This window comes from Mytilus edulis, chromosome 3, assembly GCF_963676685.1.
Source record: "Mytilus edulis chromosome 3, xbMytEdul2.2, whole genome shotgun sequence".
Taxonomy (NCBI): Eukaryota; Metazoa; Mollusca; class Bivalvia; order Mytilida; family Mytilidae; genus Mytilus; species Mytilus edulis.
Genome location: NC_092346.1, coordinates 30,768,632 through 30,794,124, shown reverse-complemented (window position 1 = coordinate 30,794,124; position 25,493 = coordinate 30,768,632). Strand labels below are relative to the sequence as shown.

At 31.8% G+C, this 25,493-nt stretch overlaps 1 protein-coding gene and 5 non-coding genes across 7 annotated transcripts in view; all 6 read right to left on the bottom strand.

Moving 5' to 3' along the window:
- The window catches only part of LOC139516225 (pre-mRNA-processing factor 39-like), a 45,719-nt gene that overhangs the window by 11,767 nt on the left and 8,459 nt on the right, over positions 1–25,493 (bottom strand). For both annotated transcript variants that reach the window (XM_071306196.1, XM_071306197.1), the window contains 10 exons: positions 25,262–25,420; positions 24,500–24,701; positions 18,911–19,021; positions 18,120–18,284; positions 16,642–16,768; positions 16,048–16,256; positions 15,526–15,585; positions 4,605–4,789; positions 3,480–3,572; positions 1,214–1,340 (listed from right to left, as the gene is read on the bottom strand). In XM_071306196.1, coding sequence (XP_071162297.1) covers positions 1,214–1,340; positions 3,480–3,572; positions 4,605–4,789; positions 15,526–15,585; positions 16,048–16,256; positions 16,642–16,768; positions 18,120–18,284; positions 18,911–19,021; positions 24,500–24,701; positions 25,262–25,420 — 1,438 coding nt within the window. The remainder of the gene's footprint in view (positions 1–1,213; positions 1,341–3,479; positions 3,573–4,604; positions 4,790–15,525; positions 15,586–16,047; positions 16,257–16,641; positions 16,769–18,119; positions 18,285–18,910; positions 19,022–24,499; positions 24,702–25,261; positions 25,421–25,493) is intronic.
- On the bottom strand, positions 243–324 carry LOC139518212 (small nucleolar RNA SNORD53/SNORD92). Its single transcript, XR_011663304.1, has one exon. It is a non-coding gene; the product is annotated as a small nucleolar RNA SNORD53/SNORD92 (small nucleolar RNA).
- Positions 4,059–4,139, bottom strand: LOC139518223 (small nucleolar RNA SNORD53/SNORD92). Its single transcript, XR_011663314.1, has one exon. It is a non-coding gene; the product is annotated as a small nucleolar RNA SNORD53/SNORD92 (small nucleolar RNA).
- Positions 5,101–5,181, bottom strand: LOC139518219 (small nucleolar RNA SNORD53/SNORD92). The gene has a single exon (XR_011663311.1). It is a non-coding gene; the product is annotated as a small nucleolar RNA SNORD53/SNORD92 (small nucleolar RNA).
- LOC139518221 (small nucleolar RNA SNORD53/SNORD92) lies at positions 6,348–6,428 on the bottom strand. The gene has a single exon (XR_011663313.1). It is a non-coding gene; the product is annotated as a small nucleolar RNA SNORD53/SNORD92 (small nucleolar RNA).
- LOC139518218 (small nucleolar RNA SNORD53/SNORD92) lies at positions 11,173–11,253 on the bottom strand. Its single transcript, XR_011663310.1, has one exon. It is a non-coding gene; the product is annotated as a small nucleolar RNA SNORD53/SNORD92 (small nucleolar RNA).

The window sequence follows — 25,493 nt, the reverse complement described above, 5'->3', positions numbered from 1 at the left end:
GGAAATCAGTTAAGACATGGTGGATAAGAATGCATTTTGCATTATAACTAATGGTAAAAGTTCTGAAATTACAAAGGAAGCTTTTTTTTGTTCATTCTTATGTTGTGAAAATAACACACATCAAAACTAAACCTCAACTTACATGTAAAACTACAACTACCTAATTGAAAACATACAATCTTTATTATATTCAACTCAGAGTTTCATTAACTGAAACTAGGTACACATCAAATCTCTAAAAATAGTTCAGACAGCCAAGGATAGTGTCATCAATAAATAATCAGGTTAAGTTGCGAAACCATATCCTTTACTTCATCACTACTATTTTCAATGGCCATTGTACAAGATTATTCTGTTTTCTTCAACTATCAATTATCTATGCAATTGTTTTGTCAGTACTGTAGCTGATATTCAAATGAAATATAGCACTGGTCAGGTAAAACACTTTGAGCAAATTTTCAACATCAGCTCTATTATCAATTCTTTCACAAATGTCATAATACATCAATATCTCTCTGAACAGTACAACTATTGTCAAATTAAGATTTCTGGTTTGTAAATTATGTATCATATTCTCCTGATCTACTGGACAAAAAAATATATGTAAAATACTGTTATTGTACTTATTTTCACGAATTTAGCGATTGGTTTATTATCGCGAAAATAAATACCCGCTAATCCAAATCAAACCTTTCAACTGAAAGGCAATAAATGTAAAATCGCAAAAATAAATACCCGCGAATATGTTTGAAATACACAATTCACAAAAATAAGTACCCGCGAAAAAAGTACAAGTATAGTACCCCAAAACACATATCAAGGTCAACAAACTGACATACCCCAAAACACATATCAAGGTCAACATATTGACATACCCCAAAACACATATCAAGGTCAACATACTGACATACCCCAAAACACATATCATGGTCAACATACTGACATACCCCAAAACACATATCAAGGTCAACATACTGACATACCCCAAACATATCAAGGTCAACATACTTGCATACCCCAAATGTATCTAGTTCAACATACTTGCTTTAACAAAAGACACAATTATTGTCTGTTAAATTCATTTGGGAAGTTAAAAATCCTCCATCTGCCTTTCAACATTCACCTTGTTTTCAACAGCTTCTCAGTAAAATTTAAATTGACCACGTTCAAGAAAATCAATTTACACATTTGTGGTTTCAGTAATACAACTTACATTATATGATCCCCAGTATGGGTAACTACCATGTTCTGTACCAGCAGATTGTGACATGGACTCACTAGCACCATTGGTTGGAGGTTCACTTTTCTGTTTCTTCTCAGGTGGCTCTTCACTCATACTCCTATTCAAATATTAAACATAACAATGAAAAGAGTGACATATTTTGCAACTTTGGCCATTCCAGGAATGAGTGTATGGTTGGGTTGAAGAAATCTTTTAATACCCCACCACTTATAACTTTTAAACAAAACTCGCTTGTATTTTTGTTTTTCTTCTCAAAGATCAATGTATAAATTGAGAAACTAAACCACATACAGAAAACAAGATGCTCTGCAGGGCGCAGCTTTATACGACCACAGAGGTTGAACCCTGAACGGTTGGGGCAAGTATGGACACAACATTCAAGCTGGATTCAGCTCTAAATTTGGATTGTGATTAAATAGTTGACACAGCATAGGTTTCTGACACAGAATGAATGTGATCTAATGAACTTAAAATATTTTTTTTGCCTTTGAGCAATTCACTATGCTGTTGAATATTAATCCTCTCAAAAAAATGTTTGAAGAAAATTTCTTTTTATTTATGAAATCTGAAATGAGAGAAATCCCCCCCCCATTTTTTTGTTCACATCCCCCTTTCCCTTTTTCCAAAACTGATCTCAATTCAAATTTCTAATGGAGTTTGCAACAATAACTACTCATTTAAATACATCATAAAATATAAAAATGTAAAATAAATTGCTTGTTATCACTGAATGGTAAAGATTGTTTTAATTTATCAGGTGCAATTGAAAATTTCTTGCTATTGCACAATACTTAATATAATAATTTTGGATCCTGATTTGAATCAACATGAAAACTGGGCCCATAATCAAAAATCTAAGTACATGTTTAGATTCAGCATATCAAAAAAGCCCAAGTATTCAATTTTTGTTAAAATCAAACTTAGTTTAATTTTGGACCCTTTGGACTTTAATGTAGACCAATTTGAAAACGGGACCAAAAATTAAAAATCTACATACACAGTTAGATTTGACATATCAAATAACCCCAATTATTCAATTTTTGATGAAATCAAACAAAAACAAAAAGTTTAATTTTGGACCACGATTTGGACCAACATGAAAACTGGGCCAATAATAAAAAATCTAAGTACATTTTTAGATTCGGCATATCAAAGTACCCCAATTATTCCATTTTTCATGAAATCAAACAAAGTTCAATTTTGGACCCTTTGGGCCCCTTATTCCTAAACTGTTGGGACCAAAACTCCCAAAATCAAACCCAACCTTCTATTTATGGTCATAAACCTCGTGTTTAAATTTTATAGATTTCTATTTGCTTATACTAAAGTTATGGTGCGAAAACCAAGAATAATGCTTATTTGGGCCCCTTTTTGGCCCCTAATTCCTAAACTGTTGGGACCTCAACTCCCAAAATCAATCCCAACCTTCCTTTTATGGTCATAAACCTTGTGTTTAAATTTCATTGATTTCTATTTACTTATACTAAAGATATTGTGCGAAAAGCAAGATTAATGCTTATTTGGGCCCCTTATTCCTTACCTCTTGAAACTTAAACTCCCAAAATCAATCCCAACCTTCTTCCTTTTGTGGTCATAAACCTTGTGTTAAAAGTTCATAGATTTCTATTCACTTTAACTAAAGTTAGAGAGTGAAAACTAAAAGTATTCGGACGACGACGACGCGATACCAATATACGACCAAAAAATTTTCAATTTTTGCGGTCGTATAATGATTCTGAAAGAATAGTGTTATGAGAGTGTAGTTGCGTTGCAATTGTTTCTCTAATTTTTGTGCTTTTTTCACATTTCCTGACCGGTGTGAGAAAAATATTTCTCCTCACTAGTGAAAAATCTGTTCTCGGCAAATGATTAGTCAAAATTTGATTGTGATGTCTAAATGTTTTGTTTTCTTCTGAATTTTGCTATTGTGACGCCATGAAAAAAAGCGGCAATACCGTTGCATATATAAAAAACACAAGTTTCTGAAAATCTTTGAAAAAGAAGGATAAAAATCATTAGAGAAACAGATTCTGACACTATAACTCGTATATTACGATATTTCTCCACTCTCGACAAGCCTCGCGCTTTAAATAATAAAATTTAACTGTCTCGAGTGGAGAAATATCGTAATACACTTGTTGCAGTGTAGGAATCTATATATATTTACAGGAATTGATGAGTTTTTTCTCCCAGAACACTGTAAAATAATAAAATCTACTTGTAATTCAATACTAACTGTGTATAATTAGCAGCATCATAACTTCTTTTCTTTCTCTCTGTGTGTAAATCTTTCATCAATTTCTGGTGTTCATCATAAGCATCTTTTAATCTGTCAGCAAAAAATTCATAATAGATAGAAAGTCCTATTAAATATGATGAAGATATTTTCAACTGTTGGTCAAGTAACCAACTATTAATAAACAAAATCTTACTCTTTCAATGCTGATACATCTTGAACATACATGAAATATGACACAGCAACCAACAATTAAGTAATCTATTCAATGCTATACATCATGTACATTTAACTGTCATTAGTAGTTTCTTTTACTTTGGATATAAACAATCTATATTTGGCAATCAGATCATGCTTCATAGTAGAAATTTATGAAAAGTATTTTTGTTTTGTGTGTATAAAACTGAGAATGGAAATGGGGAATGTGCCAAAGAGACAACAACCCGACCATAGAAAAAAACAACAGCAGAAGGTCACCAACAGGTCTTCAATGTAGCGAGAAATTCCCGCATCGTATTATTCAATCTTTAATTTTTGATTAATCATTTTTAGACATATACACTATTATCTAATGGTGAACAGTTCAGACAGCCAAGGTTGGTGTAATCATTATTATCAGTATAAATGTGCAAAACCATGTCCTTTACTTCATCACTACTGTCAGGTTCTTACACTTGTAAAAATAAAGCTTTTTCTTCGTATTTGTCAAGGGCATCCAACCACTTTTAGAATTTCTTCAGAAATTAAAAGTACTGAATACAGTCAAATGGAAAAAAAAAACCCATATAGATAGCCACCATGATTGCTGTTTAAAAGTTGTTGTAGCCAGCTATTGTCTTGATAAAACAAAATTAATACAACTTGACAGGCTTTGAAGACTGTAACAGCAAAAATGTAAGCCCTCTTTCAAGATAGTGAGTGTCTGATTGAAAAAGACTAGAACATTTAGATCAAATAGAAAACAACGTAGCTGAATTCATCAATTCCTAATCTTTAACTGTCATACTGCACAAAACCTTTTTAAATTATATTTTTTGGTGATGTTTTACATAATTTAGATCACTTCAGAATTTTTCAATAACATTAAAGGGTATTTTTTTCTGCTGGATTGCCCTAGTAACTTACTTTTTTATGTCTGTACAAAAATCTTCTAAAAATTCCAATTTTCTTTGAGACATTTTTGCCTTAGTTTCTAATGAGAAGTTTTCACAGTTCAATAAACTTTCAAACAGTATGTTCACTTTTTCTTCATCGACAGGAGTACATTGATATTCCAAGTCCAGTGTTTGAAGGTATAACTTCAGATTTCCCTACAATATAAAATTAAAATTATTACAATAATTTTTTTTAAAACACATCAGTTTGTTTGCAAGCGAGATATCAAGATTCACAGATTCTGTGGACAATCAACCCACAACTTTTACTGCAAGTAAAGTTTTCTCTATTCATGGGACTGAATATCATCAGTTCAATTTGTCATGAATTTGGTGTTCTGTTCAACAAATGTGTGGCTGTGTCTATTATGTGGAAATGGAGGAGCATTCAAGACAGGAATTGATAGGACTTTTAACAGAAATGTCATGAAAAAAAATCTATCACTTTTTAGATGTTAACTTATAAACAGTTCAGACAGCCAAGGTTGGTGAAATCATTATTATCAGTATAAATATGCGAAACCATGTCCTTTACTTCATCACCACTGCAGAAAGTGAATACTCTATTGAAAGTATTTCTAGTATAATATGAAACTGAGTATTGGTAATGGAAAAACAAGTAGGTTTTATATCAAACAAGCACTATCAAGACAAAAACATCACAGAACTTTCATAACATTTCAAGACAAGAGGCTGTCAGAACGACAGCAAACCGGATTTATTAACATTTATTAGTGTCCTGGGAATATCACAAGAACCATAACTGATGAATGCTGAAAGTGAAATGTGTCAATATCAAATTTGACCTCCATTTTGTAGTCAGTATCAACATATTAAAATTTGAAAAGCTTAGATTGAATGGTTCATTAGTAAATGCAACAACGTGAATGGAAACGCCATTTTACGATCTTTCAAGAACCATTACTCCTGAACGGTAAAAGTCAAAATTGTCATTATTGAACTTGACCTCTATTTTGTCATCAGTAACAACATATAAAAATTTCAAAAGCTTTGGTTGAATGGTTTATGAGAAAATGCACTGACACGACTGGAAACACCATTTTTCAATCTTTCAAGAACCATAACTCCTGAACGGTAAAAGTCAAAATTATTAAACTTGACCTCCATTTTGTCATCAGTAACAAAATATTAAAATTTGGGAAGCTTTGGTAGAACAGTTCATGCGTAAATGCACGGACACGACTGAAAACTCCATTTTTCAATCTTTCAAGAACCATAATTCCTGAACTGTAAAAGTCAAAATCGTCATTATTGAACTTGACCTCCATTTTGTCATCGGTAACAACATATTAAAATTTGGAAAGCTTTGATAGAACAGTTCATGCGTAAATGCACGGACACGACTGGAAACTCCATTTTTCAATCTTACAAGAACCATAACTCCTGAACGGTAAAAGTCAAAATCGCCATTATTGAACTTGACCTTCATTTAGTTGTCAGTAACAACATATTAAAATTTTAAAAGCTTTGGTTGAACAGTTCATGAGTTAATGCACGGACAACATTTGATGCTGCCCGCAGTACATCCCCAAATCAATAACAGACATTTTTGTCACAAAAATCCAGTTAAAAATGTGTGGTATTCAAGCTTACACAGTCAAATTCTACTAATATCTTTGAATAGTGACTCACATTCAAAGGCCTTTACATGAAACAGTAATATCTTACTATTTAGATTTTTAATTGATTTGAACAGTTCAGACAGCCAAGGTTGGTGAAATCATTATTATCAGTATAAGTTTGCGAAACCATGTCCTTTACTTCATCACTACTGCATAAAGGCAACCCTTTTGAAAGTATTTCATGTATAATGTGAAACTGAGTATTGGTTATAGAAAAAAAAGTAGGTTTATCTAGCAAGCACTATCAAGACAAAAACACATCACAGAACGTTCATAACATTTCAAGAAAATGTGTAGTATTCAAGCTTACACAGTTCAATTCTACTTGTATCTTTGAATAGTACCTCACATTTAAAGGTCTTTACATGAAACATTAATAAATCAAAGAGCTGAATAGCTCTGAGGGGAAAGACGCCCCTTGTTTCTATTTCATTTTTTTTGGAGAGAGGGGTGTGTGGTATCGTTTGATAGTTTTCATATAAAGAATGAAAAAAAGAACAGCTAGAAACATGTAGAAAGGTTGACAATATTGAAATCAATTGTTGTTTAATGTAATTTCGTTTCTTCAGTTTAGGATTCAATTTAGACCAATTTAGATCTGCATCTTCTAAATCTAAACATTCAATTAAAGTTGATAGTTAATTATCTAAAATTCAACTAGTTGAATTTGGTCATTTAACAACAACTACAATATTTTTTGAAATCTTAATAATGTACGACTGAACTGCAGGCTAGGGCCATTTTCCATTTTTTGTGACTACTCTTGAGATTTTTATTTTATTTCTTAAGAAAGTTAGGACTGAAAAATCTATTCAGATTTAAATTTCCAGTGATAAAGTTCCCAGTTGAAACTCTCATCACACGGGAACAGGTACTAATAAAAAAAAAAACAATATGATTAATGTAAACTGTGTGAAGCTTGTTTCCAAATACTACATTTTAAAATATTTGTAAAATTTCATGAATGAATAGGTTTAAACAACAAAATTTAATTTTTTCTTGTTACCATTACAATGATTATGTTGGTACACACAATTAAGTTTTAATGGAAGACTATATATAGCTACTTATCATATACTAAATGTTACATTTTAAGTGTTTATTTTAGTGGACAATTACTTATAAATTGAGGTGCTCCTGATTTGGAGGAAGATTCTTAAAACAAAGTTTTGCAGAAAAAAATGAAAAAAATCGTTTCTCTCCCCAATCTCATGTAGCCCTCGGACTTTGTTTACTTTGAAAGTTGATGACCTACAAATTAAAGTATTGCATATTGATGTTTGAATTATCTACAGCAAACATAATTATGTTTAAATTAAACAAATACGATTTTTTAATTAGTGCACAATCTTGAGAATGTCTCATGTCTGAGACATGTGACAGAGTTGTCAAGTCACAACTGGAGATTTAGAAATTTTCAGCTGGAGTTTGTGCCTCATAACTAGAGATTTTTTATCAACATTTTTATCGACGTACGCAATGGTTTTTTTGGTGTTTAAACTGCATATTTTCCTTTTTTGTTAATGATTCTATAACTCTTTAGCCATTTTTACTTGAGGCCAAATAAAAAAGTACCACACATATATTTTTATTTGGCCTGATCGAAATAGAAGATAAGGGTTTTTTAAATATTTATTTATTATATATAAAGTTCAAGATAGAGTGATTAGCCATCATATATAGTTGGTAATAGAGTGATTAGCCATCATATATAGTTGGTAAAAAGTATCTCTGCTTAAGCTACATTGTCAATTTTGGTACCACTAACTGAACAGTGGTGTTGACTTGATAAAGTTGTGAGCTTTCTGGTGGGTTTGCTGTATCCATATGTTTGGTCAAGTCATTATGGTCACCATAGTCAGCTTTGCAACCAGTGTAGTAGGCATACATATCATATTTGAGACCATTAAGACATTTGTCTTGAGGTTAAGTAATATAACTGTTCAATGTTTTTACAGTACACAAAAAAGTAGTTATTCAACTTTAATTAATCCATTGTCAGGATTTCACTTTTAATCATCCAGACAGGTGTCCTAAATTTGCTAGTTGATCACCAGGTAATTGCCAACGGTGCATTACGTTTGCGCGCATTACCATTACATTTGCGCGCAGCTTTCGATTACATTTGCGCGAATTTTTTGTCAGGTAAACTCAGGTAAACTCAGGTAAAATACAAGTAATAATGCTTATTTATTTATTAATTTGTTCAATTATTTATAAGTATCAGTACCCCTTCCGTTAGTCTTAGTATGTTGTCTCCTTGACACATTCCCCATTTCCATTCTTAATGTTATCATAAGGCACATATTTTGAAAGTATTCAATCAGTAATGCTTTAGGGAAAATACAGGTAATAATGCTTATTTATCTATTAATTTGTTCAATTATTTACAAGTATCAGTACCCCTTCCTTTAGTATAAGTCTCATAAGGCAGGGAAAAAAGAGATAAAACCGCAGATTTTTTTCGATTTTCAGACACAATTCAGTAAGTCAAAGGAGTATGCAAAATTTTAAGAAAATCCGTGACATAGCCCATTCATATATTGTAACTTGACCTTAAGCTATAACGGAGTTTTTACTTGCTTTTAGAATTCAATATGAACAGTATATAATTTGACTGATAAACAAACTATTTTTAAAATTAATAATTTATTAAAATGAAAATACAAAAAAAAATATAGTTATTTATAACTTAATATAATTTTTATTTATATTTTTACCTGAGATTACCTGTAAAATAAATGCGCGCAAATGTAATCAAAAGCTGCGCGCAAACGTAAAATATTTTAATCCCCCAATGCGCGCAAACGTAGTGCGCCCATTGCCAATACTCTTTCATTGCTGTTTATACAGTCTAATCCTTAACACCTTCATAGATAACTCGAGGCTATTTACCTTTTGACATCAAAACAGTTAAAGGAAACTTCCGTTTTTCTCGGACTTTTTCAATATGAATTTTGAGTTTCTCGGACTTCTTCCCTGTCAGTATCAATTTTGTAAACAAAAATTTCTACTGAAGATTTTTTCGAGGTTGACATTCTCAAAAAGCGGAAGATTTCAAATTTTAACGGTAGGGACGGAAGAGGGTCTAAAAAGCGGGAGATTTTGACTCCCACCGGAAGAATCACCTGTAATCATTCAATGATTTAAATAACCAGTGAATGATATCCCTGCTTCAACGCAGTGTGGCATTCCAACAATGATGTCACTATAAAATATAATGTAGGTTGGATATATTTAGAATATCTCGTCATACTGATTTTTCCGGATTATTAAAGAAAAGTAAATAGTGTAAAGGAGAGCTCAATATACCATAATTTCAAGAGAAACAGAAGGGAAATATGTAAAACAAGAATGTGTCCACAGTACACGGATGCCCCACTCACACTATCATTTTCTATGTTAAAAGGACTGTGAAATTGGAATAAATTCTCTAATTTGGCATTAAAATTAGAATGATCTTATCAAAGGGAACATGTATACTAAGTTTCAAGTTGATTGGACTTCTACTTTATCAAAAACTACCTTGACCAAAAACTTTAACCTGAAATTTGCACTATCATTTTCTATGTTCAGTGAACCGTAAAATTGGGGTCAAAACTCTAATTTGGCATTTAAATTAGAAAGATCATATCATAGGGCACATGTATACTAAGTTTCAAGTTGATTGGACTTCAACTTCATCAAAAACTACCTTGACCAAAAACTTTAACCTGAAGCCAAAAACTTTAACCTGAAATTTGCACTATCATTTTCTATGTTCAGTGAACCGTAAAATTGGGGTCAAAACTCTAATTTGGCATTTAAATTAGAAAGATCATATCATAGGGCACATGTATACTAAGTTTCAAGTTGATTGGACTTCAACTTCATCAAAAACTACCTTGACCAAAAACTTTAACCTGAAATTTGCACTATCATTTTCTATGTTCAGTGAACCGTAAAATTGGGGTCAAAACTCTAATTTGGCATTTAAATTAGAAAGATCATATCATAGGGCACATGTATACTAAGTTTCAAGTTGATTGGACTTCAACTTCATCAAAAACTACCTTGACCAAAAACTTTAACCTGAAATTTGCACTATCATTTTCTATGTTCAGTGAACCGTAAAATTGGGGTCAAAACTCTAAATTTGGCATTTAAATTAGAAAGATCATATCATAGGGCACATGTATACTAAGTTTCAAGTTGATTGGACTTCAACTTCATCATAAACTACCTCGACCAAAAACTTTAACCTGACATGGGACAGACGGACGAACGGACGAACTAACAGACGGACGAACGGACGCACAGACCAGAAAACATAATGCCCCTACTACTATCGTAGACGGGGCATAAAAAGTGTTTACAGTCAATCTATTCATTTGTGTCTCCCCTTCTCATCAATCTCAGTAAGATTTGTTGGGGGGTTTTCCACACTATAAAAACAAAATGATGTGAGGGAAATGTCACTCTGGTCAACCCCATTGGGGATTGACGGCTTGAAGCCGTCTTCCCCAAAAAAATCTATTACTATTTAGATCTTTTAATCAATTTGAACAGTTCAGACTGCCAAGGTTGGTGTAATCATTATTATCAGTATAAGTTTGCGAAACCATGTCCTTTACTTCATCACTACTGCATAAAGGCAACACTCTATTGGAAATATTTCATGTATAATGTGAAACCGAGTATTGGTTATAGAAAAAAAAGTAGGTTTATCTATCAAGCACTATCAAGACAAAAACACATCACAGAACGTTCATAACATTTCAAGAAAATGTGTAGTATTCAAGCTTACACAGTTCAATTCTACTAATATCTTTGAATAGTGACTCACATTCAAAGGCCTTTACATGAAGCAGTAATGAAACCAAATATCTTACTATTTAGATTTTTAATCAATTTGAACAGTTCAGACAGCCAAGGTTGGTGTAATCATTATTATCAGTATAAATTTGCGAAACCATGTCCTTTACTTCATCACTACTGAACCAAATCAATACTCTATTGAAAGTATTTCTTGTATAATATGAAACAGAGTGTTAATGAATAGGTTTATCAAACAGGCACAAATAAACAAGAACCAATCACAGTATTCACAATTCCAGAAAGTCAGTGGAATTCAAGCTAACAGAGTTCCAGGTAGTGATTCACATTCAAAGGCCATTACATGAAAAGTCATGAACAAAATAAGTTGCTGTTGAAATGTCTTACATTTATTTCAAAAGTTCAGACAGCCAAGGTTGGGCCAAAATAAAAATATGGTTTGTTTCCCCTCGCCCGACCGACTCAGAGAAATCCCGCCGACTCAAAAGTTTTTATTCCGTTTTTTTGCAACATTTTTTTTTTATTTCCGGAAATTTTTCGGGGTTTCCGGTGCCGATGATCATTTTATGGTGACCAAAAATCAGCGGTATTGTATTATTTTGTACACATTCCGATCACGTGATCGACTGGTTTATTTATCCGAGAGATCGTTAATTCACCCAACGATGTCAAATATCGTAGGGACCAGTTCAATAAATGATCAAAATGGCGCCACTTGCAAATCTTTTACTGCCAAATTAACATTTCCTTCCTCCAATTTTTCGCTTTTAAAAGATACCGAAACTTAAAAAAGGAATGGACAGAGACATTTAATGAATGTCTCAGGTGCTGAAAAGTTCATTTCTAAAAAATAGAAGGGAAGTGTTACCCCCTTCTCTGACCAGCTGACACCGGGTCTCGACCATTGATTGAACCATCTATGACTATATCATTACTTTTTCGCGTTTACTACCGAACTGTCAAACCTGCATTGTTTGAAGGAGGCAACCCTGTTATCAAGGGATTCATTATAAGCCCGTATATTACAATTACTTGTCCATCCGTGGCTCTTTTTCAAATGGATAAGGGAATAAGACGAAACGAAAATTTTGTGTAGATATATATGAAATATCGATATTTGTCAACCAATCATCAATATATATTGTTTAAATATTGCTTTTAATTTAATGTAAACAGAGGATGGCTTGGATTAGGAATAGTATTTAATGCTTAAAAGGCCACAAATGTAAACAGGAAGTTATGTCAGCCAGTAAGGGAGATAATTTGGGAGGGAAAGACCTAAAAGAAGTATTGTCAAATCTTGAAAAAACAAAAAGAAAATGTACAACACTACCTTATTGAATGTGACCTGTATTCAGATGCCAGAGACAAATTATTTCATCAAATATACTTCATAACAGGACAAATTCCAACAGATCTAGATAATTTATTAACAATCAATTTGCCAAATGCAGAAAATATCAATCAACTATTAGCGGAGTACATAGAGGAAACAAACCGTTTTAGTGGATAATTTAATACAAATTTCTTTAAATTTTTTATATTTTTAATTTTTCATGCCATTTCAATAACCTAATAAACCATTTTTTAAATTTATTTCACTTCATACAATTATTCTATAATATTTTTAAAGCGTCACCTACAATATATAAGTACAAAGGAGAAACTACATTTGTGATAATTATTTTACAAGAGAGGATAATTTACAAGAGAAATTACTCTGTCATCACGACAAAGATTGAAGATTGAAGAACTTATCTGGTGGCACGTATTCAATTGTTTTAATATAGAATTATCAAACACAACCTCTAAAAATCAATAACAAACCAACTGCGCGACGCGACAAAGTTACTGAGAATTGTGGAAAATCACGCGCTTACCACAGCGCTATCCAAAAATCCTGGGGAGAACACTGGAATCTGTTTCTCAAATGTAGACAATATGCATCTTTTCCAATGATCTCCAAAAAGATGTTTTCTTTCTATGTAAAGACATTGGGCATGGTTGTCGTTGTTTTAGATGTCACATTAAGAAATTCAGAGGAAAGCAAGAAAATTTGATTTTTATTAATATTGGTGATTTCCTCAATGTCAGAAGCAAAATCTTGAGTCCTGAGCTGTCAGAGGGTAAATTGTTTGATGGAACATTCTTCAGGTTGAACAACTACAGTACATGCATATATATATTTAAAACAGTTTGCTACTTAGTAGTCAGACTCACTGTCAAAGAGGGAAAAAAATCACAGTCATGAACAATTCTAAAATACAAATCCAAATAAAATCAAATAAAATTAATGTCAAGTTGACACCCGACACAGAGAGCTACAAACATTTAGACAATTTAACACGTACATTTAAGTTGCTACAGATGGCTATATATGCCAGACATACACATAATCGATTTGTTTTGCTCTGTTGGATATTAAAAAAAATATCAAGATAAAAAAAAAAAAAAAAAAAACCTACCTACCTACTCACCTACAAAAATGTGGGTAGGGGTTTGGGGAAACATACATTCTTTTAATTGTGGCCTTGGTGTAATCATAATTATCAGTATCAATATGCGAAACCATATCCTTTACTTCATCACTACTGCATAAAGGCAATTCACCATTAAAGCATTTCTAGTGCATGTAAATATATGTTGCAACAGTAAAAAGATTGCTACTAGTATACAATTTAGATGTGGTACAATGTGGTATAAATGCCAAAGAGACAACCAACCATCAGAGCCTAAATAATGTGGATTTAAGCAAACTATAGGTTATTTAAAAGTTTAATACGAAGTTTCTTCAACAATCAAAGAAGAAAAATAAAATGTCACAGTAATATCATTGGTTTCAGTAAAAAGTTGTTATACAGCTAGCTGACCAAGACTCAGCTAATTGAAGTCCAACTGACAGATACTTTTATAAAGGAGCAATTTAGACTCTCATCTGAAGGACCTTTCATGGAAATGTCATTAAAACATATATTCTATTTACTGATATTTAAAATTCATTTGAACAGTTCAGACAGCCAAGGTTGGTGTAATCATTATTATCAGTATAAGTTTGCGAAACCATGTCCTTTACTTCATCACTACTCCATAAAGTCAATAAATAGTCTATTGAAACTTGAAAGTTTATATTTTATAATATGTTTGTTGGCAATAAAAAACAAGTAGGTTTATCTAACAAGCATGATCAGGACAAAAACATCACAGAACTTTAAAAACATGTGTTCCAAACTTACACAGCCCAATTCTACATATTATCTTTATAGTGACTCACGTTCAAAAGCCTTTACATGAAAATGTAATGAAACAAAATCTAAATTAGCTGTTTAAATATTTTTAGTTTATTAGAGTTGGTGTAATCATCATTATTATGAGTATAAATATGCAAAACCATGTCCTTTCCTTTATCCCTAATACACACAGTGAACTCTGTTTAAAGCATTTCTAGCATATATGTAAATGCATGTAGTACTAGTTTAAATATAAGATGGGGTATGAATGCAAATGAGACTAAAAATTCACAAGAGCCTAAATTATGTGAAGATGAAGGTAAACTATAGGTCGAGGTAAATAGTAGAATTATCCAACAAGAGCAAATTAGTAATACCACAGAACAGTATGTTCATAAAAATTCCAAATTTCACGCTCACCAAGATCAAGAGCAACTACTCGTAAAACAAAATCTTTAGAGAAATATGAGATCCTAGTGAATAAAATGTAATAAAATAATTCCTGTTGTTTTTGTTCAATGGGACAATTCAATGTCTAAATATGTATATCGACACAGGCGAAGCTACTATAACAGGTGAAATGTTTTGTTTGAATTATTTTGATAAGATCTAGAAAAACAAGCTCCTCAATCTTTTACATTTTTATTTCTGTACACATTTTAACAAAGTGAAAGGAAGGAGTTCAGTGTTCGCGAAAAGTGGCAGTCCTCAGGATTTTACCACCAAAATTTTGAATAGGACACAATTTTAGTATTTTTCAAAAAAAAATTAATAGTGATGACCAGCAGATTTTCTTTAAGGACCACCAGGGCAAAAAAGATTTCGCGAACTCTATGAGTTATTCAAACATTAATGTGTGTATGCAGGAAATGTGTCCCATACAGTTCAGACAGCCAAGGATGGTGAAATCATTATTATCAGTATATATATATGCGAAACCATGTCCTTTGCATCATCAGTACAGCATGAACTATCATTGTAGAGTACCATGGTGTTTTAATTGTTACAAGATGAGTTAATTCCACTGTTGCGGCAATATGACACATTTGAATATGAACTCAGAGAATAAACTTTCAGACAATCAGTTTGATTTTTAGCTTTGTTCAGAGCAAATATGATTTAAATCACATAAACTGATGTACCTTATGTTTAACAATTCCGTTTTGATTTGACGATGAAATGTAAAAGCTGACCATCAAATGCTTACCATATCTTTTTCTATAGCTTGTTTAAACACTTCTCTGGCAGCTTCTGGATCAACTTTTATCTACACATTTACAAAAGAGAAATAGACAATTTATTTAGATTTCAAATTCTCAAATTGAGCTGTCTCTTTTAAATTTGCACGATTTAAATAACCTCCTATACATAGTAGTAGTACCAATATTAGTAAGAAAATGACAAATAAAAATGTTGTTCATATATATTCTAAAACTTGTGTGTGTAATTTTGGCAGACAAGGCTAAGTGAATAATGTTATAGAAGTCCAATTGTTCATAAATGCTTGGATTAGTCGTCATACAATTTATAAATAATATTGCGGCAATGCCTAATGTTAAAATCTGTATATTGGCAGTTTTACACAAGACACTAATTCCTCTTGGCATGGACGAATTTTCAGTATTTTATAACAGCTTCCAATAATAAAGACAAAATATTCATGAAGATACATTGTATCTTGGTTAAAAACTCAACCAGTCTAACACTAATATGTTAACTAAAATATTACCTTCAAAAGAAAACGAGCATATTTAATAGAATAAAAAGATGCAATCTCTGGCGATGCAGCATTTTCTATATAGTCTTTGAAAAATGTTTCCACAGTTGCTAAATTTCCTCGTCTCCTTTCTAAACTTATTCTTCTCATAGCAACCATAATCAGTCCTGGAACACTTTTCTCTAGAGTTGCAAGCACATCGTAAGCACCATCATAATTTCCTACAAGTGGGCAAGAAATGTATTGTATTACAACAAAGAAATGTTTCCCTTTAAAAGAATTATCGCAATAGTCCTTAAATAGCCACAATGAATGGCTTATCTGAAAGTTATAGTTTAAACTTGTCAGTACCTAGTCAATGAATAGAATTATATTAAAAGAACAATCATCAACAATTACATGAAATTCTTTTTTCAAATATCTGAAAGTAAAGGACTGAAAGCTTTTCTTTCTTCCCCTTTCATTTTTGTTTTTTTTTTTTTTCTTTACCTATAATATGATATTCTGAAACTAATTTTTATCAAATGCTTGTTCACAAACCAATGTGTAAAACCTTTAATTCAATTTTATGTCTGGACTTTAAGTTAATAACAAATATAAACAAACCTTGTCTTTCTTCAAACGATGCCCAAGCCATGTGTATATATGGTTTCTTTGGTAGATGGATTTTACAAGCTCTGCTATATACTGTTCTTACAGCATCTAAACTGTGGTCCTCCATGTATTTAGCATACTACAAAGTAAATCAAGGTTCAAAGTATGTCACGTGTGAACATTTAACAGTACACGTCAATCATAACCAGCAACTGATTTTCTTGTTGATCTTTCTGTTCATCACTATCAAATATTACTAGATCCTATGAAATATGATTTCTGTAGTACAGTTCCCCCTCCAAGAATTGAAATACCCTGACCAATGGCCAATTCATTTTCAGAACAAATGTAAAAAGCTTGATTGATTGACAAAGTTTTGTTAACATCACATTAGGGCCAAAAAAGGCCACAAGAAACTGGGAGGCTCAAGAAAAATGTAAGGTAAAATTCATCAATATTGATACATATGTGCAAACAAGAGGCTGTCACAACGACAGCAAACCGGATTTATTAATATTTATTTGTGTCCTGGCAATATCACAAGAACCATTACTGATGAATGGTGCAAGTGAAAATCGTCAATATCAAATTTGGCCTCCATTTTGTCATCAGTATCAACATATAAAAATTTGAAAAGCTTAGATTGAATGGTTTATGAGTAAATGCAACAACGTGAATGGAAACGCCATTTTACAATCTTTCAAGAACCATAACTCCAGAACGGTAAAAGTCAAAATCGTCATTATTGAACTTGACCTCTATTTTGCCATCAGTAACAACATATAAAAATTTCAAAAGTTTTGGTTGAATGGTTCATGAGAAAATGCAGGGACATGACTGGAAACACCATTTTTCAATTTTCAAGAACCATAACTCCTGAACGGTAAAAGTCAAAATCGTCTTTATTGAACTTGACCTCTATTTGGTCATCAGTAACAACATATTAAAATTTGGGAAGCTTTGGTAGAACAGTTCATGTGTAAATGCACGGACACAACTGGAAACTCCATTTTTCAATCTTTCAAGAACCACAACTCCTGAACGGTAAAAGTCAAAATCGTCATTATTAAACTTGACCTCCATTTTGTCATCAGTAACAACATATTAAAATTTGGGAAGCTTTGGTAGAACAGTTCATGCTTAAATGCACGGACACGACTGGAAACTTCATTTTTCAATCTTTCAAGAACCATAACTCCTGAACGGTAAGAGTCAAAATCGACATTATTGAACTTGACCTTCATTTAGTTGTCAGTAACAACATATTAAAATTTTAAAAGCTTTGGTTGAACGGTTCATGAGTTAATGCACGGACAACATAGAAAAATGTCTTAAAAATTTTCATTTCTGATCAGTTTTTTTTTTTTTAAATCCAACTTTATCTTACTGCTGTATATCTGTATTCTTTTCAATTCAACATAACACTAACATCATTTTTATTTTAACACTTGTACATTAATTCAAACCTGGTACTATATCTTAAGCTTTACCTTCATCCAAAAGTCCTCATATAATGCACATGCAATCATGCATCTCTCAAATAAAACCACAACTCGCTCATGTGTTCCATTCTGTATTTCCCAATCTAAATATTCTCTCCAGTTCTTCAGCTGACCTCGTTCTAAAGGTTTGACATGGAAATAAGGTCTCTTTATCTGGAGAAAAGAAACAATTGTACAAGATGTACCTGATAAGCCAGATAGGATTTAAACCAAAATGTGTCTATATAATATGGAATCCTTACTGAGCCTTTCTAAGCATATTTAAGAAACACTATCACAAATAAAAAACTTAAATCAACATTTTTACATGAAATATTCAGAAGCGACAGATTTATACCAGACCACCAAAAGTTTAACCACTCTTTTACTGGTCTTTGTTAAAACATTCAGCTAGAAAAATGTTTAATGGTAGGAATGTATAATATAAAATAAAGATACATTCTTTTCAAAACTTAAACCATAAACAGTAAAAAAATTCTAAGTTTTTCATTGACCATCAACATGAGCAATTCTTAAATATATACATTCAAGTGCAAGGTTTTTTTTTTAAACATCAACTTGAGGAATTTCAAATGCATACATTCTGGTGTAAATGTCTTTCATTATACATCAAAAAAACAATGTTAGCAACTTTTAGTGTATACATTTTTGGTAAGGTACTTAATTCTTCTACCATTAAAAATCAGCATGAGCAGTCTTTGAGTGTATAGATTGGTGTAATTATTTAATGTATATATAAGCAATCTTGAATTGTATACATTTTGGTGTAAGGTACTTACTGCTTCTTCAAAATTCCATCTCTTACTGACTTCCTCCTCATTCTTTCTATACATAACTTCTCTTGTAGTGATTAATCGGTCTTTTAATTTTATTGCTTCATCTGTATCACACTAAAAGTACATCACATATATTGCAGGTCAATACAGTTAAATCTGTGTAACTAAATTTTGTATTTTTAAAATTAAGCAAGACCAATTTATAAGAAATTTGCACAACTTATTATGGGACTATACATTTGATAGAACACGAATGTAAGAACAATCTACAATAAATATTGTGTCTGATACCCCTTCTTCATAATTGTACAAATTTAATAATTGCTATTCCATTATTATAAATGTATGAAGATATAGAACAGTTTAATTTTTTATCATGGGCTGTGGTTTGTTAAATGTTGAATGTCCCATTTGATGTATGCAAATTACTCATGAAAGTATGTTGGTTGCAGGGGGATTTTTTTGGTAGATAATGCTTGCATTGGAAATCATACCACATAAAGGATATTCTGGTTTATTTCATAAATTATTGGATTCAACACTATTTCCCCCAGATTTATGCCAATATGTAAACTGGCCTAATTGGAACACAGATTTAATTAAATTGCATTTCTAATTGATATTTGTGAATTGAACAAATCAAATCAAAGGATTCTATATAATGCAATCAATAAAAATTGCAACAAAATACAAATTTCAATTAATTATACCATGCTAAGTCTCAAACCAGAAGTTGAGAATCAACAATCATTATTTATTTTTGTAAGGGCTATTCCAGAAAAAAATGTATGGGGGTGTTGGACGGCAGTTGATATTTTTTTGCATGGGTGATGGGGGGAGGAGGAATTGAAATTGTGTGGGTAGTTGTTCTCTTACATAACTTAATTAGATGGGTGGTTGTACCTAAAGAGAAGAAAATCTCTTTTTCAGTTGACAGAACCTTTAAATATCGATAGAAAACATGTTTTATTCTGCGATTTTGTTTACTTTTTGCGCATGTTAAATCCGTTGGATAATGCCCGAGCGCTTCGAATGGAACTAAATATGTATATCGGTGCTCCTAAAAGGGAGAGAGATACGAAGTGTCAGATTAGAAACTGGTTTCCAGAATTTCTTTTTCAACTGTTCTCCTTGATATGACATGTTCGGTTACCAGATTGTTTACTGCATGGAAACAGCATGGCAGAACATTGAGTCAGTATAATTTCTCAAATGAAAGAGATTGCACCAATGTTCAGAATTTGATTGGGGTCAGCTCTATTAAAATAAGGGCACACATTAGAATAAAGGAAGATAAAAAGGAGGATTCAGTGAAAAAGACTGAAATTAAGAAAGCATTCTCATATCGTTTGTTAGGAAAGCTGACAGTTTTAGAACTTAAAAAAGTACTTGAAGATTTCAATGTTTCATACACATGACAACAGAACAATCGAGCTGACATTCTTAAATTAGTAGACAAGGAGCTAGAAGACAGAAATCTAAAAGAAGATGACTTATTTGAATAAAGTTTTTTAACATAATATCCAACATTATTTAACATCTGACAGCAGAAGGGGTTAATTTACATGGTTTTACAATACACATGTTTACCAGATAAAAAAGGAAATTGTTTTATTGCTGTTTTTCATCTTGATGGCTTTCACAATTTTACAAAAAAAACTGTTAAAACCAAACTTTAATTGTCAACATATTACTTCCTACAAGTTGTTTTTCGTTCATTTGTTTACATAAATAAGGCCGTTAGTTTTCTAGTTTGAGTGTTTTACATTGTCTTATCTAGGCTTTTTATAGCTGACTATGCGGTATGGCCTTTTCTCATTGTTGATTGCCCTACGGTGACCTACAAGTGTTAATGTCTGTGTCATTTTGTACTTTTTTGGATAGTCGTCTCATTGGCATTGGGATGGGGTAGATTACTTTAAAATGTAATCGATTAAATTACAATTACTTTGCTAATAAAATGTAATCGATTACATTACAATTACACCCTATTTCATATGTAATCAATTACACTAGATTACTTTTCTTTATTGTAATCATGATTACTTTAGATTACTTATGATTACATTGTATATTGCTATATCAAAGTTTTTTTTATAACTTTTTATCCTCACAATAAAGCTTATTTTGGTGATTTTTTTTAAAAGCTTAATTTACTCTTCTTTTTAAAAGAATTTATAGACAAGTACAGTGTAACATGTGTAATTGATAAAATAGCTATAGACAAATGTCCTTTCTCTATGTAAAAGATATAACTTAATTTTTAACTACAAATTGTACCCAACTGCCTAATTCACAAAAAAACTGAAAATATAGAAAAATTAATTAAGTATAGTTTTATTGTCTTTTGGGACATCATTGACACATCCATTAATGTTTTTACAGGTGCTAATTACTACTTCCATTTTTTTAAACAAACAATAGGTGGGCTTGGGTATTAAAATTTTATTGTCTTAATAACAATACCAATAAAGTTAAAAGTGGTTGATTGTCATTATTTGTTTGAAAATTTTTAATACTTGATCTACAAAATGTAATTAGTAACAAATAGAATTATTATATGACTATAAATTTTCTGTTTTCTCATTGGCTAAAAGCATAGGAAATCCTCTTTGATAAAACATTATATTCACCGCGTCAAAAATCACGAGAGGTTAATATAAGATTTGGAACAGCGTCCGTGTACCTAAATATAGAAACGGGGAATTCTTGTTAGCTATTTAAGGGATGTATAAATAAAATGGTTTTTAATTGGACGACCGAATAAATATCAACCAATCAGCGCTCTCGACATAAAATCGTTTCGATCTAACAGACGACAGTTACATGTTTCCGGCAACAAAGTATGGCTGGAGCAGCAGAAGTAGCTACTGAAAAACGCTTTCCATCGTTAAATAATGAGGAAATTAAGAAGATTTAGATAGAAAAGGATTCTAAAAATACTCGCCGATCAACAGATTCTAGCGTACATGTACATGTATCTAGTTTTTTATTCTGTTGTATTCAATATTGTTCATGTTTTGTTCTTTAAAAATTGAAATGATACAATATTCTTCTAGTTTTAATTATGCAGAATTAAATATGCCTAAAAATCAAACCCAAGCCTAAAATAAAAACAGTCTAGGCAAAATACCATCTAACCAAAGATATATTTCACAATCTAAAAATATGAAAATGACACTGAGAACTAAAGAGTCATATAATAAAGCAATTGTTGACTTTTGATATCAGTTGATACAATGATTTATCAACCCCAGATGTGATATTCACCTCGGCCGTTGGCCTTGGTGAATATCACATCTCTGGGGTTGATAAATCATTGTATCAACCTCATCAAAAGTCAATAATTGTATATTATTGTCAGCTGAAAACACAAAACAGTTTTGTAACTTAGGAAAGATTATACATTTCTCTTTATATCAATAAATGAAGCCTGGTTTTAACTTCCATTTTGAATTATGTGGGCTTATATATTTATGCCAACCATCAAAGTCAAATAGGAACTAAATGTTTTCTGCATTTGAATTTCAATGTAGTTACGTAAAAATATTGGGTAAACTGATATGACATTGGAGTTAATATCAGAAGTTTTCAATCAAGGAAAAAATGCTTTCAAGGCATATTCTTGTATCATAAGAGCTCAATCTCACAAAGAAATATTGGAGAGTAAATTTCCTTTTGTAAACTGTTAACAAAATTAAACACTTGGTTATACAGATTTGTTATATAGATGATCACATTAAACAAGGTCCCATCATTGTGATTACTAGTTTCATGATTTTTCATTCAAGCTTTACATTTTCTTATTTTCATCTTGTCTATCAAAAACTATTTTCATATATATACAAGATTTGTAATCAGCAAGTAATCATATGAATGTAATCTTAAAGTAATCTAAAAGTAATCATGATTACACCTGTTTTTGCCATGTAATCGATTACATTACGATTATTTGTAATCAGAAATGGCATGATTACTGATTACATAGGATTACACTGCAAATTGTAATCGATTACAGCTGATTACGATTACTGATTACGATTACCCCATGCCCGATTGGCAATCATACCACATCTTTTTTATATTTGAATGTATATAGTAATCAGTGGCTGAGTAATCACCCAGTGCTTTGGTCTGTTTGTGAATGCAAGATTCTTTAACCATATATGAACAATGGAACTTTGCATTTGTCTTATACCACCTGAAGATGTGTGTCTGGCAATTAATCCTGGTCCAATGTATTCAAGGGGAGATCACTTTTATTGTGCAAACCCAACTCCTCCATAAGAGACTTGTAACCGAATTTATACATATGTGAACAATATGACAGATGCCACATGTTGGGCAGGATCTTACCCCCCAGAGCACATGAGATAACAATGTTTTTGGGGTACATGTTGCTCTGTTGCCATTTTCTAGTTGTGTTATATGTGGATTTCTGTTCATATCTTTTTACATTTTGTTTTCTTTATTTGCAATGGCTTGGCACAGCTATTTTTCCCAAAATTGAGTTTGATTGACCCTTTTGGAATTTATTGCCTGCCTCTCTTTATGATGGGTTATATTCAGTTACAGTGTTCCACCTGTACATGTAGTTTAATTTATTTCTGCACTCGCAGATTCTTCAAAGGACTATTTTAATATTAAAAAACACAAGTAGAATAATTTATAAAAGTTGAATTGAATATTTCTCAAATCCTTAAGCAGAAGGTCCACACCACTTAAATCATTTGAAATTAATGAAAATATACCGCAGCTTTTAAAGAAATCACATCAGACAACAGCAATACAAAAAAAAAACATTCAGAGGTAACTCAAACACTGTTTAAATAATAAATGCAATATGATAGTTTTATATAAAGTTGTTTATTTTCATGACACTGACTGTGACTAGTACAAAACACATTTATGCACACATCTGCAATAAAAGTTATTTTTAATGCCAAGAGTATCAGGACAAAATATAAAATGTTAAGCTTTAAATAAAATTGAGAATGGAAATGGGGAATGTATCAAAGAGACAACAACCTGACCATAGAAAAAACAACAGCAGAAGGTCACCAACAGATCTTCAATGTAACGAGAAAATCCCGCAACCGGAGGCATCCTTCAGCTGGCCCCTAAACAAATATATACTAGTTCAGTGATAATGAACGCCATACTAATATCCAAATTGTACACAAGAAACTAAAATTAAAATAATACAAGACTAACAAAGACCAGAGGCTCCTGACTTGGGACAGGCGCAAAAAACCTAGTCACCAATAATTTATATAAAATATCTGATATTGTCAAAAGTGCAAAAAAAAAATACATATATACTGTCATCAATATAGCCACTTTCTGGTATTAAAATGCATATAATTTTGGTTGCTAATTTATGAACTTGAAAAGCTAGCTTATACTTTTTAAAATTACATCTATATGGGTAGTGGAGTCAAACTGAAAATGAATTGTATGGGTAGTTGTCCCATGATGAAATGTAATTTAGTGGGTGATGGGTATAAAAATAAAGTGCCTTCCAACACCCCCATACATTTTTTTCTGGAATAGCCCTAATCCAAAACAACTAAGGTCACTGAATAAAAGTACCTTTCCCCCTTCTGTGTCTTCCATTCCTGGTGGTACTTCGAGCCCTGGAGGACCTATAAAGGCAGGGGGTCCTTCGTCCATCACACTCTCATCATCATCTCCTGTCAAGATGGTTTTATTGACAATTTCCTTCCGTAGCTTAAGAAAATCATCAAGAGACAGGATTTCTTTAGGATGATGCGTTTCAACATGGTGTTTAAAACTGAAAATAATCATATATTATTTTTGACACACATACTTGACTTTGTATATAAAAAAATTACGAGATTGTGAATAGTTCTGATAAATGTTTTAAAATTGTATCTGAATTTCATGAAGATTTCTTCAGTCAATATTACACTTATAATTCCAAGCATATATAATATATGTCAACAACATATTGGAATGAAACATCAAGAAAGAAATATAAATAGTAATCTTACAGGAAAAACTCCATTCATTGGTCCTTGGTTATGTGCTTTTTAGAGTGTGGGAGGTTGTAGGAATAATACCTGGCTGGATCAAACCAGACTTAGAGCCAACCATGCCAGGGCTGTATAGCCAGCCAAGGTCATTAAAAACTTCAGTCATCCAATATATTTTTTTACTTTTTACTTAAAATTACACACTAATCAATCATTCACCAGACGAACAAAACAAAAATTGCTAGAAAGCAAAATTATTGTTTTCTTGCATTCTTTGTTCAAATTTCACTTAATCCATTGTTTTTGGTATAGTGGCAATTTTCTGAACTCTTTTTAAGTATCAATAATAAATATTAACCTATCATAATGATGCCTGTATAATTGTGTTGGAATGGTTAATACTCTGTCGTGCAACGATGTAACATTTGGCAGATCTTTTTCCCAAGAAATGTATGAATCCCAGAGTTTGTCAGATCTAAAATCAGTACCAGCAGCTTTGATTGCTCTCTCATATAATCTGAAAAATAAAAGTGAATTATTATGACTGTCAATATCATGTATTCCAGGACTGTCCATAATACAAAAAAAAT